General features: G+C 38.8%; 1 protein-coding gene across 1 annotated transcript; it reads right to left on the bottom strand.

Moving 5' to 3' along the window:
* Positions 1 to 5,991: 5,991 nt before the first annotated feature.
* Positions 5,992 to 14,556, bottom strand: LOC124158758. The gene is made up of 2 exons (XM_046534050.1): positions 14,374 to 14,556; positions 5,992 to 8,056 (listed from the first exon to the last, which is right to left on the bottom strand). Exon 2 carries the CDS (start codon positions 8,045 to 8,047, stop codon positions 6,773 to 6,775), a length of 1,275 nt encoding a protein of 424 aa, XP_046390006.1. The 5' UTR covers positions 8,048 to 8,056; positions 14,374 to 14,556; the 3' UTR covers positions 5,992 to 6,772.
* Positions 14,557 to 15,404: the final 848 nt, after the last annotated feature.

Here is a 15,404-nt window from a genome sequence, read left to right as displayed (position 1 = left end):
GAATGAGCCACACCGATAAAGCAGCGGTCACCGAACATACCGCACGAGGCCACAGCATTGATGTAGAGGAAAAAATTTCAAACGAGAAATTTCCGGGAGGCCGTGGAAATTGAAAAACTCAGAAACAACTACAATACAGACAATGGACAGAAGATTAGCGAAACATCGCTTCCAGTCATTTCTAGACAGAAAGAAGTTCAGAAACTGCTCTTTCAGAACCCTGCACCTATAAATTGATGCTAATCAAAGGCAAAAAGGTCATTATTCCTGATGAGGTCTCCAGCATAGAAGAGTTGGCCGTTTGAAAGTCTTGACGCGGGTTGCCCATAGGCATAATCCATTAATATTGGCAAGCATGGACCGCGAAAGGTTTAGTAATTTGATAAAATATTCCTCTTTAATATAGCCTTATATTTTTAAAATAAAATAACGAGAATGTTGCCGAAAGAAAAATATCATTGAACCACGAAACAGCAGTATTGCGTGACATCCAGGTGTAGCAGAGGCAAGGTGACCACCTCGCCAGAAATCGGTGATGTCATCAACACATCTGCAAATTGGTAAAGGTTGTTGATTTTTCGCCTTTAATAGCTCGAAAAGTAGACGACAGATTGTGGAATGAATGAATCGTAGTCACTTGATTATTCAAACCGTATCACCATCGACGAAAAACGAAATATTGGTGAATGTTTGACCAAATTTACCGAGTTTACGGATAGATAAATGCATAAATGATATAAATGAAGGAGCGTTCCCCATTTTGCTAAAGATTATTCATGCATTTCTCACGCAGTCATTTCAAACTAATATCACTATAATTAAGTACTATTATATAGTGCGTAAATTCTGCAGAGGAGAATTGCATTTGCCATGACCAGGAGCCGCACCCGAGCGTGGGTCGAACTTACTTGCTTCGCCGGAGAATTTTTATTTTTTGATCCTGTAAAACCACAGAAATAGCAAACTCACAAAATCTTCGAATTTTATTTACATCAAAAATAACCAAAGCAAAATTAACCTCAGAATCGATTTTTTTTAAAATTTGAAACCGCAAGTATCAGGTGTAATTACGTGGTAAACCTAGAACATTGAGCAAAACAATAACGAAATGCCTTTCTGTGGATAGCAGCCCAATTTTTTCTCGTGCCTGTTTTTCATTTTTATTCATGTGTATCAACGGGGCTTAGTAATTCACAATGGCGTTGAAATTTTTCTGAGGCATGAATTCAGCACTTAGGCCGAAGATAGAACCGTGTGAGTTTCTAATGCAACCATACTGCCTTCAATCTGTGTCAACAGATTTTTTCGCACTGAAAGTTACGTCACGTCTCTCAGATAACCAAAATAAATACAAGTTTATGATAACTCTCACATGTCTCCACGCATCCGTCTGGTGTTTATTCACTTCATTACAATATGTAATTACTTATCGTTAGAGAATGTTGGAGTAGGAAACGAATTACATGCCATTTTGAAGACGAGTTGAAAATATACTCCTCTAATTGTGGCCATTTTACTGACAGCTGCAAAAATCGAATTTTCGTGCTATAATATCTGGATATCGCATTTGAAAATACATATTTATGCACGTTCTCAAGGCGATTTTTTCCTAGCATACGAATGATGATGATTGATGAAAGAATGAAGTGCGTATGTAGTTTTAACGCGCACTGATATGCTCATAAATCTTCCGTTTTAACATAACTGCTCTGAATAAGTTCAATAGATCGAGGGGTGATGAAGGTGAAAGTTCGATATATTTCTTCTTTCATTAACCAGCATCGTAATGAGAACCTGTATAATCATATCTCTGTGAGCCGAAACGCATCGTACGCATTATTTTACCTTTTTATTTCAATAATTCCTCTGTTTTAACTTAACTCAGCTCTTAACTATTGCTCTTCTAGTTTCACACTACTCTTCTATTTTACATCTTCCATTACCTGCTCCGTAAATCTCATGCTATCCCTCCTTCAAAAATTGTTTTTCTCCAAGACATAGTGCTTAATGCTATGGCGCATTAATTTATGCCATTTTCTTCCCAAGTTTTTTTCAGTTTTCTTGTCTCTCCTATTACTTTTTAACACTCCTGCATTATTCACACGATCTATCCATTTGATCTTCATCATTATTGATAAGCATCATATCTTGAATTCTTTTAATTTCGAATTATCTGCTGATGTAATATCCTATGTATCGCAGCATAAAGAAGCATGGTCCGGATGTATGTCCTAATGAATTACCTATTTTATTCTAGGCTTATATTTCAAGTATTCCCGGCTGTAATTAAACTCATCTCTTTTAGGGGTGCCCTCATCGCTTATATTATCTTGTACATATTTGTATATATCCATGATAACATTAGCTCTTTCTTTGTCAGTTTTGCCGGTTTTTCACGTCCCCATTCTTGTGAGGGCGTTTTCATGCTGTGCTTTTTTCCCAATGAGGACGAAAGTCAATATTCTTAGGTTTTCTAACGTTTGGTCACATATTTATACGCCTAGTAAAGGTAAATTCGTTTACTTTGCATTTTTTTGTTATTTTTTGAAACCATAATTATATTTATCTATTTTTTATAATTTGACTGCCTTTAACTTAAAGAGTAACTTGACAATGTATTCCTCTGCAAATATTCAATGCATTTTGAGGGTTAGATGAAAGATGGGACTTTCTTATCCCAATCTCACCCAATAAGGACGAATTATTATTATTCACCGGGGCTATTCTACGGGCTCTTCACTGTATCTTCTACTCCTTTAAAATGTTTTCCGTTAAGCCAAAATGGACCCAAATCATAATTTATTCGATGATCAAAGAATTCTAATCTATTTCATAAATGCCTTGAATTTACCAGGCACCGAATTTCTGCATCCTGTCTATTGATCTATTGTATGAAATGTTTACCAGCTAGACGTTTTACGTTGTTAAATAGACATATTATGAGTCTCTCGGGGAAAATGGTGGATGTCAATTAACCCATATAAGGAGTACATTAAAGGAATCAGCATCAAACTTGGAAACACGCATATATGCTTCCGTACGATGTGGTGAAAAAATAAGGCTCCAATCATTTTCCTCCCCCCGAGGAGGTAAGTTGAAGTTCCACTCCAGGAGATGACCCAGGAGTAGCATTTCTTGGTTGGTCCCGTGCGACATCCTCATCTGCACGTCAGAAGTGCACTTAAGTTTCCCGGTGCCACTTAAGGTAGCTATTTCACGCGATTTTCCTTTTTTGGCGGAGGAAAATCCCGCCCGAGTTTACCCAATAACCTAGTTTCCGCGCCTCTTTTAGCAAGGGCTGTTCAAGTAGCACGCTAGGGGATTTATGTTTCATCCGACCTTTCCGTGCCAGATTTATAATTTTTCCAAGACCTCACTCCTCCATCTAACCACGGAGGTACACGTGTGAAGTGCATTGGAGTTATCCGCTCTGTCAGCATTTTGAATGTCTTCGAAGATACTAAAATCCAAGTGCCAAATAAGGTTGCAAGGAGAACCCCCATCCTGGTTTTAGACTGTATTAAGCAATTATAAATGAGTTAACACCTGTTCTCCTCCCTATCAATCTTCAGGCCATTAAAAAATCGATTTCGCAGAAATTTTATTGTACCTTTTATTGGCATTTAAACAATTTAATAACTTCGGATACATTCACTCACGCCAATTTTTGGTTCAAAATCAGTATTTCCGCTTTTTTATAATTGCGGTAAAATCCCAGTATCTATGCTCATTTTCTTTTGTATCAAAATTCTAAGCTTGTGCTGAAATGTGAAACCAAATATTTTCTCTTCACGGAAGCAAGTTCTATGCAGCACTCATATCATAGTCAGAGTCATAGTGCTTTAAATATAAAAGTTAGTGAAATAAACACATAGAATTATGGCTGAGCATGTACCTGAGTATCATGGTAAAATTTTCGCGTTAGATTTTCAATCATAAGGCCCATTCTTAAAAAATCGGCGATAAATTATTCGTATGGAGGACTTGGACAGGAATATATTTTCATCCAGCTGCGATCTTCATCGAGTCACCTCGAGGAGAAACATTATCATAAACTGTGAATAAACTGAAACTGTGAATAAAATTAAAATCAATGGCATCACTGTTAACCCAATTTACTTTCTTCTCATATTATTTCCCATCTTTTATTGCTGGAATGTTAGTCTACCTATTCAACTCAAGTTAAACTGAGAGCATAAACTTGTTACATAGCATGCATGACCGTGCACTAGAAGAAAAGTATAAACTTTATATGAAGATATAATCTGCGAATAATAATTATTATTATGAAATAAAATTATTATAATGATTATTTTATTTATTAGTGGTTTTTAACGTCGCTGAGGTTTTATTTCTGTCTCTACCTTTCCCACTGCCTTAAATATCCTCCCGTAACTTTTCCCATGGCTTACTTGACTCCTGACCTCTTTGTCATCTTTAGAATTACTTTTTAACTCACCAAAGATTTCGGGCTCTTTCGCTGACTCAATTAAGAACGTTTCCATCGTCTTGTGCCTACAAAAAGAGGAAACCTGTTCGGTCCTCATTGAGAGAATCTCCCGAGCAATAAATAAAAAATGTACCCTCATTTACTTCGAAGAGCGATTGTAATAACGACACTGGACTTCATTATTTCCTCTAAACATCATCTTCACCTGTCCTTAAATTCTCGCATTACCAATTTTCTCATAAAATATTGTACATTTTTGCCTGCTGCTGATTATTTTCGCCGTTAATGAAGCCACGCCTGATATTCAAGGCAAAGAATATGAGTGACATTTTTCTTTTATGCATCCCAGATCTAAATATTCTTTTTCTTTTTTAATGGGTTAATCCGGAGGTAATATTTTTAGTTGAGATAGCAACTCATGATGAAGAACAAGGCATGCATTTATTTTTTATGCCATGATCACTTCAAACTTTAAGATATTTGACCTTAAATGAAATTTTAAAGAAGCTATTTTATAAATATACATAAAATCGTGTAAGAGAGGGAATAATAGTTAAATAATATCTTTTTCGCCTGATGTTTTTGAATTTGCTTTAAAAGTCATCTTTATAGGTACTGCAATTCAATCGACTGACGATTTGCCTTTTATTTTATGGACTACCGAAAAGCGATGATAGCAGTTCTCTACGCAAAGGGATGTAATTTGCTGCTGCCATGATTTATGATACGTCATTGTATGAGGGATATCAATGCATTTAATTCAGATTCACTGCTGAATACCTAGCGTGTTCACAGTTCGTGGGGATAATTGATTGTACTTAAGTCAGCGAATAAAGTGCCTTTTTTATTTACATTTAGAATTTTTTATCGGAGAAACGGAAATATATAAAGGAATTACGGAAATTCGAATTTAACTAGGATGTATTTAGTCGATAAAAGGAATACATGAATAGAATTCACGTGTTATATTCGTAACGAATGATATTCAGAGGATGAAAGAAAAAACAACATAGTGAAAAAAGGCTTTTAATACACCTTCTCTCTTTATGCTAGAACAGAGTTAACTTAGCGGTCCAAACGGTAGAATATGATCTCCTTGTAATTGAAGATCAAAGCCATTGTTTGAGTTTTTGTGTTAAGTTACCAATCTGGCGATAATCATGGCCTCAACTAACTAGACTCTGATGTTTCATTAATTAGGCCCTTTTATTTACAGAGTGTATATTTTTGGAAAGGAAACTGAAAGGGATTTATTAGGGAAATGATCCATGCTCCATCCCTGGTCTGCCAGTGACAAGTTATAGCCAATGAAATACAGCTATGCATTAATTAGACTTTTGGAATTATTTTTTTTGCTTACCAGGGGCGTTCACGTTTTTGGAGTTTAAACACCAATTATATCGCCAGTGAAAATTAACTTGAGATAAAAGCATTGAGTATGCCTTTTTTCCTTTTTCCCGAGTGAAGTCTGCTTTTGGTCTCAATTTAAAAGCGGGTTGAAGACTTGTGTTTGTGATGAAGGGAAAATCAAACTAAGAAAATGCTGAAATTTATTTCTTGTTTTCTATTTTTAAAAAAGACATCGTAAGTACAGTTTAAAAATCAAATACCTTGGGAAATTTGTAAAAAGAACTCACGTAACTGAGGCATTTCATCATATTCTTTTAAACAGTAACAAAGAAGTGGCGATGAACATTTTTTTGCCGTTTTTCAAATTTCATTAATTTTTTGACATTGTCGTATCACCGAAGTGTTGATGTTTCTCCGAATCAAATGTCTTTCCATTGGAGTATGTATTCTATGAATTCATTGTCTCATTCTTTCCTAAATTATCTTCAAGATATTATTTAAAGTTCCTCTCATAATTCTGGCAGAACTTAGTTTCGGTACTCTTAAAAAATGTATGGAGAAAGTAATTCAAACTGTGGAAAGTTCAGAGAATTTTTTCATGTTTGAGTAACGTGGAAGTATTAACAAGAGGCGAAGGAATAATTTCCTCACAATTCAAACTAATGCACTGCTTCTTCTTCATGTCATGAGATTCAAAGGTGAGTTCAATCGATTTTTTTTGCTACTAACTAACATTAATCATTCCTCGAAGGCAGTGAGATTCATCTTACTATTCATCTGATATGTATTTTCTTGGATAGAGTTCCACTTGTTATATTCGTTTACAGGAACTTGATATATCATCTATGAAGTAGATAATTTACGTTTTTGAGAGTCTTAACTCCTAGTAGATCGTCCGTTAAGTTTAAATTGACGTAAAAGTACTGAGTAAAGCCTTCTTTCCCTTTTCCCGGGTGAAGTCTTCTTTTGGTTTCAATTCCACAAATCCAAACCCTCGAGACATTCTTGAAAGGACTCTTCGATTCGAGATCTGTAAGCTTCGCTGGCCTGGCAGTAACGATATATTTGGTGACCTCTATCTCTAAGCATTCCCACCAGGACGTCGGGCTCTTGGACGTCGAGTTCATGCTTTGGAACGAGACCTTCCAACACCGTCGGCAGATATCCCGTGCTCTTCAAGCGACCGTATTCCCTGAACTCTTCAAAACTCTCGAAAAGGGAAGATAAGGGATATACCTCCTTCAGTGTGTGATTTGGTATATATTTTCCGACTTCTGAGTGGTAATACTCCAGTAAGGACCTCCAATTCTCGTTTCTGAAGTCCCTATGGGTGCACAAGTGAAGGAACAGGAGTACATCCAGGGCAGGTGGCGTGTAGTGTACGAATTGAAAGTCCACGAAGACTACGTCAACGGGAACTTCCTCACCGGAAGCGTTACTTTCGTAGGAGAACAGCATATTGTTGATCCACAGATCTGCATGGCACAAGACGTTGGCGTATTTATCCGAATCATAAGCCATTGCATACACCCTCTCCCAAGCTCTGTCTAGCTTCTCGATAACCGTTTTGGTGGACTCCGCGAACCTTTCCGGCCACAGCAAGGCCGATGCTGTTGCCATGCTACGAGCGCACGTCATTGCCCAGTTATTGCTGCTCATCCAATTGAGGGAATCGCCCCGGAAGACTGATTTTGCGACCTCCTGTCGAGTCTTTCCTTTCTCTTCCACGAGAGAACCCTGGAGAAGTAGGGACGAGGCGTGGAACTTGCCCAGGGACTTGAGCACGGCCTTACAGTGAGCAAAGTCGAGCGGTCGCACGTCTTCCAGCAGCTTATAATTTTTCCTCGTTACATCTTCGAGAATAAGTATGCGTCTGTCATGCGTCGAGGTCTTCTCATCCCGGCCGAGGACGCATCTGGGTAGCGGTAGGGTATTTCCTTGCGGCAGACAAGAGTTCAGTCTCGGTGCCAGGTCGGTGTAGGTGAATACTTCCTTGGTGAAGTAGTTGGAGGTTGTCTTGGCGGTGTACTGCGTCTCCGAAGTCGGGGCGAGCTTAGCGAAGAAGTCAATCTGTTTCTGTGTGCCAGAGATGGTGACCCAGGCCGTTATCCTGAAGTGCCGACCCATGAACCCAACCTTAGCGTCACTAAACTGTCTCTCCTCGTATCGCTCAATGGTGAAGTCCATAGTGTTGAAATATGACCGCACGGCGTGCTCTACGTCCTCTTTTACAATCACGTTGCTCATCTTCAATCCCTGCAATAAAATAAATACCTATGTTATTAGTAAAAATATAGTTTCTGTTTCGTATCTTATATCATTTCAGTTATCAAAGTAATTTCTTGTGAAGGGTAGGTTTGCATGGTGCATTTCACTTTTTGCTCCCACCGACGGTACAAATTTCCATATCGCATATCTTAATTCCACCCCATTTTATCTCCGTTGTTATTAATTCCCTCTATATAACCTAATCCTTCCACTACCTATTTCCTGTCATTCAATTTTCAGTGTTGACTTCCAATACTGACAGGAGAAACGTGTTAAAACTAGAATTCTTCGTGCAGAATATTCCCGGAAGAACTATTTCATGAGAATCTCTAATGCCAGAAATGGAAATGGAACTTTGTTAGAATAAGTTGTTGGATATCCACTCAAAAATATTTTCCAAAAGAAAATAGAAGACTAAATTGTTCCTACGGTAGAGATGCATGCATGTTCTGTGCTGGAGAGGCTCTTTGTAAAACTTTAATCCATGGCTAACATGACCGAATATAGTGCGTACCTTTGTCATCTTTCCGAAATCTTCATAGTTAGCTGAAATTGTTTCGCGATAAATTGCAATGCCATCTTATTTTTAATTAAGTGATTTCGTTGGTCAATAAATTAGAAATAAATTAAACGAACCCCAGGGCAGTTTTTCTGTATCCTGAACTGTTATAGTTACTGCTAGGAGTAAAGCGCTACAAAATAGCAGAAGTTCGGACGAAATAAATGTTTTTCCATGAAAATGATTAGTTGCCCGGCCAGTAGTACTCCCTTTTCTGTTCTGAAATTTTGTACATGAAAGCCAAAATGTATTTTTTACGTTGCTAATAAATACAATTGGATTGACATATTCTGTTTTTCGACGATGTGTGGTATCATAAAGGGGAAAGAAATGATCAACCTCCCATGAAACATTTGTCAACCTTTTCCTAGACTCTTTATCATTTGATGATGAAATGATGTGGTAATAATATCATGTATTGGTATCAGCTTCCTACCGTCCTCATTTCACGTATATATCTTCAGTTCTTTCCGACTAAAGTTTTGATTTTATCTCGTCCGCGTAACATGTTCTCTTCGGAATTTTGGTCCTTATTTTGCCGGTGATCATGGCATGTGTTTTATCTCTCAGGTATCTAACTTTGATCAAATAAAATAATAAAAACGTGTGAAAATTGGGTATTATGCTGTTATGATAAGGTTTTCCAAATAAAGTTTTGATTTTATCTCGTCCGCGTAACAAGTTGATCTATTGACTTCTTATGAGTGAGGAAAAAGTGCTGCATTTGAAAATGCGAGTTTGATAACAGCCGAAAGAATTGAATGATTTGAAAACGCACAATGGTGAACCCATTGAGAAAATTAGGATATTTCAGAATTCCTTTGCATTAATAAACCTTTTAATTGCTGTCAAAAATATGCTCAATGCATAACTCGCACACTTTTTTTACCAGGATAAAAGAACATATTTGAGTTACCGTAAAATGGGGTGACTTTGTGACAAGTTTTGCACTTTTTCACTCGCACGCTGATTGATTTTTAAGATAAACTGAAACGAATGGCGTCACAAGATAGCTTCAACTTTCCTTTACAAGATTATGTCTTCAAAAAATCTGTATCTTTAATATGAACAACTATATAAAGGGAAAACGTTGTCACAAAGTCACCCCACCCTGTGGGGTGACTTTGTGACAACATTTTTTTCAGGTTACAAAGTACAGGAAAAAATTAATGTCACAATTTCGACCAATTAAAAAGTATATTTACTTAATGTAAAAGTGTTTTATGCTTTGGCAAAGCTACAACATTTTTACAAGCGTTGAAAAGGGATCTCCCTAATCGATATTTTTCACCTCAAAGAACCCTCGCTTTCCTACAGCTCTTGGGGGGTCGATGGCATACAAAACTTCTTCCTTAGAATATAAAATAGCATCTTCTTTAGTAGGCCACTTCCAGTACATACTGGTCCTCTCCATTACACTAACGATGTATCCCTCGAGTTTTTCTTCCGTCACCCTTCCTGGAAAAAGTTTCCCTTCAAAGTTGACCACTACAAAATCATCCACTTTGAAGATATGTTTTTCAGGCGCCATGCCGTTGATTCCCAGGACGTCTTTAGCATTTGGAATCACCGTGGTGGGAGTCGTTTCAACATCTGAATCCTCCAAATTGCTGAAAGATTCATCCAGCACGTCGGGGTCACTGGGATCTTCATCCGTCCAGTTCTTCTTTCCGTCGTTGACTTCGTCTGAAGAGCTTTCACTGGCGCTGCTTTCTTCAGAGAAATTGACTACCGGTACAGCCTTTTTCTTGCCACCGCTGGATCTAGAAGCAGGACTGGCTTTTGTCTTCTTCCCTTTCGGCTGTTCTGCCCTACTGGCTTCAATTTCGGCACTTGAGATACTTTTGCCCGCTGGAACGGCGAGCCTTCTCCTTCTCTTGGGGGCCCGGCATCCTGTAACCTCTTTTCTCTTCTTGTTTAGTTCTTCTATAAAGATCTCACCAACCACTCCTGGTACGGACTGCAGGCTCTCTTCCAAGACGGCCTTCGGAAGTCTTCGGAGAACTTCCATTTTGTTGAGTGGAAAAATCCCAGTCTTCCTGAACCCTGACTGGAGATTTTTTATGATGTTCTCCTGCAGCTTGTCCATCATTTTCTTTAGCAGACCTGGCAGTTCGTCTTTTGGGACGGACGTGCACCGGCTACCGGACGTCGACTGCTTCCAATTGGACAAAATTTCACGCCAAATCAGTTTTAGAACTCTGAATATTGCGACATCTAGCGGTTGCAGTAGATGTGTCGCATTTGGTGGGAGTGCGATGAATTTTATCCCATATTTTTCGCAGAGACGAATAACCTCCAGGTTAATATGCGAACTCAAATTATCGCCAATAAGAACTTTTTGGCCGTCTTGTTGTTTCAGTATGGGGAGCATAAGATTGACGAACCAGTCTTCAAACACTTGGTGATCGAACCATCCAGATTTAGTACGATTATACCGGGCTCCTTCAGGTCCATTGTCGGTCCAGGTCGACCACATGTTCTCGGCCTTGTAATTTATATATAGTGGAGCCAACTGTCCTGCGGCGTTCCCACAGACCATAATAGTAGTACATGCTTTCGAACAATTTTGTATCCGCTCAGGATATTTTGCTCCTCTTCTGACAAGCACTTTTTTGCTTCCCGGATCGTCCTGGACGTTTGTTTCATCATAATTCCATATTTTTTCTGGCGGAATATCCTCTAGCTCCTTCTCTAAATGCTGAAAATATTCGTCAATCACTTCATTGTCAGTCGCGGCTCTTGCATAGGTGATATTTTTGGCGACGCGTTCGGAGAGAATATCCTTGTGCCGCTTCATAAATGACATGGCCCACTCTCTCCCAGGTAAGTTTTTATTAGTAAACGCGGGAACTTTTCTCCCGGTTCGATCAAGATATGATTTAACGACGCAACGCAAATCAAAAGACGTCATTGGGAAACCGTAAGCTGCCATTGCAATGGAATGAGCAACGAACGTATCCTCTTCTTCTTTTGTGAAAACAGGTTGACCCCCATGCTCTCTTTTAGGTTTGACTGTCTCTGGGCTTAGGTTGGCTGAACCTTTTATCTCTTTGGTTTTGTTCCACAAGGTGTTTCGATGAATATTGAATCTATGAGCAGAAAAAATGAACGTATGAAACGGTATACCGCACCGGTACCTGATTTTTTAATTCTGAGAAAAATGGCTTTTAAAAGATGTTTAATAGAAAAATTTTTCCAAGAATCTAAACATTATCAGATTTTTAAGAAGGTAGGCTTATTGCTTGCACAGACCCTTCCTTCATCAAGGAAAAATGCCAAAAGTTGCACATCGGGTTTAAATACCCGTTAAATGACAGCAAAGTTGGTATGAATGGCTACTAACCTTTCAGATGCTGCTCGCAGGGTCATTTTCTTTGTTAAAACCAATTTTACGGCCTTATTTAACGTCTCTGGAGAGTAATTTCTATAGGATCGTGCACCCAACTTCTTTTTATAAGTCCTCATCTTCCTTTCAGTATTGTAAACACAAAAAACATGATAAAATTTAACCTAAAGCCATGGTGGGGTGACTTTGTGACAAGTTGGCGTGTCACAAAGTCACCACACAAATTGCGTGCATTTCAGTTTTTTTGTCATATGTTCAACAAATATGGCTTGATTTAATCGATACTCTAGGATAATTTGCCCAACATATTAACAAGCATATGTACATACCTGTTTTAGATGTGTCTTGAACAGAAAAGTTTTCACGATATAAAGTTTCACTCCTTTTACGAAAGCGTAACAAGTAGTATTGCCAGGCAATGGCGTCGGAATGAACTACACGTGTGCAGAAGCTCCACCCGGCTTCCACTACATGGCGCCGCATGTCTGACAAAGGCATTGTACGGTACATCTCTTTCCTGAGACGAGCTGTTGCGACGCGAGATTTAAAATACGAAAACTGAACCCCTTGTCACAATGTCACCCCACCAGTCACAAAGTCACCCCATCTTACGGTACTGTTGAAATAAATACTGTGTCTTCATCATGAAAAGCCTGGCTATGACGGTTGGACCCGGAATTTACCAGGACCTATGTGTTTTTGGGGTCCATATAGTCCCCAAAACTTCTTGGTTCCATGCGATAATGACGACATGTAAACCTTTTTTCTGAACTTCCGTGGACATAATGGCTGTGGAATTCCGCGTCCATTAATAACGTGATTTGGGCGATATTTGGACCTCCCCCCCCCTTAGTGAGATACCGAGAGATTTGGATCGATCCCCTACTCCTTCCTCAAGTCTCTCGTGAGATTGTTTAAAATGCCTATTTTCAGTTTGAATACCTTAATCTTTGCTTAAATGCACATGATTTACAAAAAAATAGTATAAGATTAGTTAAGGCTAGTATTTAAGATGACTAAGATTGTAATCTAGAATCACATTTTACACTGCTTCTTGCGGACAAATATTACGTACCACGTGAGATTTGGTGAGAATCGGCTTGACCCCCTCCTCCCCTAAACGCCTCACGTAATTTATTGATGCTTCTATGCGTACAAGAATTTGGCATTTCCAAACGGTTGGGTATGACTGAACGTCTTTGATTTTGACGAGCTAGCAATTTTTAAATCGATCAGTCATCGCTCAATCCTGATTTTAATTTTGCCCATTGAGCTTACATGGTCAACAAGTTGTGAGGTGAAGAAGAGAGCACTCATTTGCTGGATTATGAAATACCAAAAATAAGTAGTACGCAGTCTGTGTGTATAAAATTCAGGAAATTTGAGCTGTAGTTATCAAAAGTGATGGCGGAGCTATTGGAAAGTGTTAACGGCATAGTGGCAATCAAATTGAAGCATTTAATGTAGCATGATAAAAAGAGCAATCACTACAGCTCTACTTGTTATCACTTGTTATGTTAGTATTTTTTCACGACTTATTACTTGTTCAAAAATTCGATGTAGTTTTGAAATCCTCAGTGTATATGAAAAGGGAATATGTCAATATATTGCTTCATTCAATTGATTGTGACAAGGCGAAACCTTTTTGGTATATGCCGTATTAAATGAGCGGAATAATAATAGATGAAATCAAAAATAAATTAGTTTTCGGTTTCATATATAAAAATTGCCTTTATATCAAATGTGGAACTAATCATGTTCATTAGATGTAAAATTTTTATAGCTAATAGTAGCGGGCGTAACTTTGTATGAATCCTTTATCGTAGGAATAGAATAAATAAAAACTTGGCTATTTCCACATTGTAATTTATTGTGACCGACCATGGTTTCGTTACCGCGTAACATTGTCAAGGTCAGGACCTTGACGAAACCATGGTCAACCGCAATAAATTACCATGTGGATATAGCCAAGTTTTTATTTTTCTATTCCTAAAATTCCTAAAAAGGTCTCAATGTGTTATAAAATTTTGGTGTGAGTAATTCGGCGCGAGCAAATACAAAATATGTGCAACTAAAGTTCTTCATTTCCCGTTACTACCGCGTTTTTTGCTGTGACGATGACAACAGTTTCCATGGTACTATTGCCAGTGTCTTCAGAGAAATTGTCATCGCCATAGCAACCAACGCGGTAATGACCGGAGATGAAGAAGTTCAACGCACACCTCGGAAATATCCGTTCTCACTTCTCACACAAAATACAACTGGTAGAGCGGAAGTGATGCATTCGCTTAAGCACAAAAAGAAGATACTAATTCTTGTACCGAGTTTCTTGGAGGTGAGAATTAAGTTACCGATGAATATTTTTGATTTACTGACTGCTTGAAGTATGTGTCTTACCTGCTTTGGTGACTTGATTTGAAGAGGATTATCTGCGTCGCACGTTCCCTCCTCAACGCACCACTCTTCGCAAGGTCCTATAGGTTGTCTGCCCTTCACCCAGCTTCCTCGCCAGCTGCACTGAGATATCCCGTCTCACGCCAGTCATCCGAGTCCATCTGCTTCCTTCGGATACATTCTTCGGTCTACCGACGATGGCGTGTGGCGGTCTCCCTACCCGTTCCAACCAAGGCGTTGTTGCCAAATTTCCGCTGGGTAGGGGTTTTTGTTCCACTCAAGCAACTGGTTACCATGCGTTTATACATACTTATGCTAGTGAGCAATGGCTCACCTGCTAGCATTTATTAGCATAGATTTCGAGATAAGGTTTTCAGTTGAGGTTTTAAGCGGCGAATTTTTATCAGCTCTATGAACGTTTATGTCAGTCGTAAGCATTCATTAGGAATTTGTGGACGTTGTCTTCAGTTGGGGATGGATTGTTGACTAAAATTTTGGCTTATCACCCCGTGGGCTTGGGTTAAAACCTCGGCGGTGACAGAATATTTGAAGGATTACCCTATCTCTGCTTGATTGTTGTGTATTCGTCCGTCGGATAGGTTTTTATGCCGTGGTCTCCTTGACGCCTTTCCTTTAAAGCGGGTTAACATACTGATGCTGGTTCCAGGATTCTTTCCCTCGTGGTGCATATGATTTTCCGAAGTTGTTTTCAAGGCAGCTGAGTAACATCATCTGAAAGATCTCATAAAGATATTTTATTCAAAGTTCATATGAAGAAGAATGCGGCGATTCACCGAGTTATTTTACTATAGTAATGCTACCACGCAGCAGGAACACATTCATTGTACAGCTGCCCCGGCTACGCCTTCTATCCTGTTAGTCGCCGTAAACAAGTGTATCGCTCTTAGAATTTACGATTCGCAGCGAAGGAAGATTGGGAGTGTTATCAGCCATCAGATGAGCGGCGATTGCGCCCGCATCGTTTGCTTTACTTCTGCTTCCTCAATGTGTTTGCTTTACTTATCATAAGCTTA

The sequence above is a fragment of the Ischnura elegans genome, chromosome 5 (assembly GCF_921293095.1).
Source record: "Ischnura elegans chromosome 5, ioIscEleg1.1, whole genome shotgun sequence".
NCBI classification, from domain to species: Eukaryota; Metazoa; Arthropoda; class Insecta; order Odonata; family Coenagrionidae; genus Ischnura; species Ischnura elegans.
This window is presented reverse-complemented; position numbering and strand designations above follow the sequence as displayed.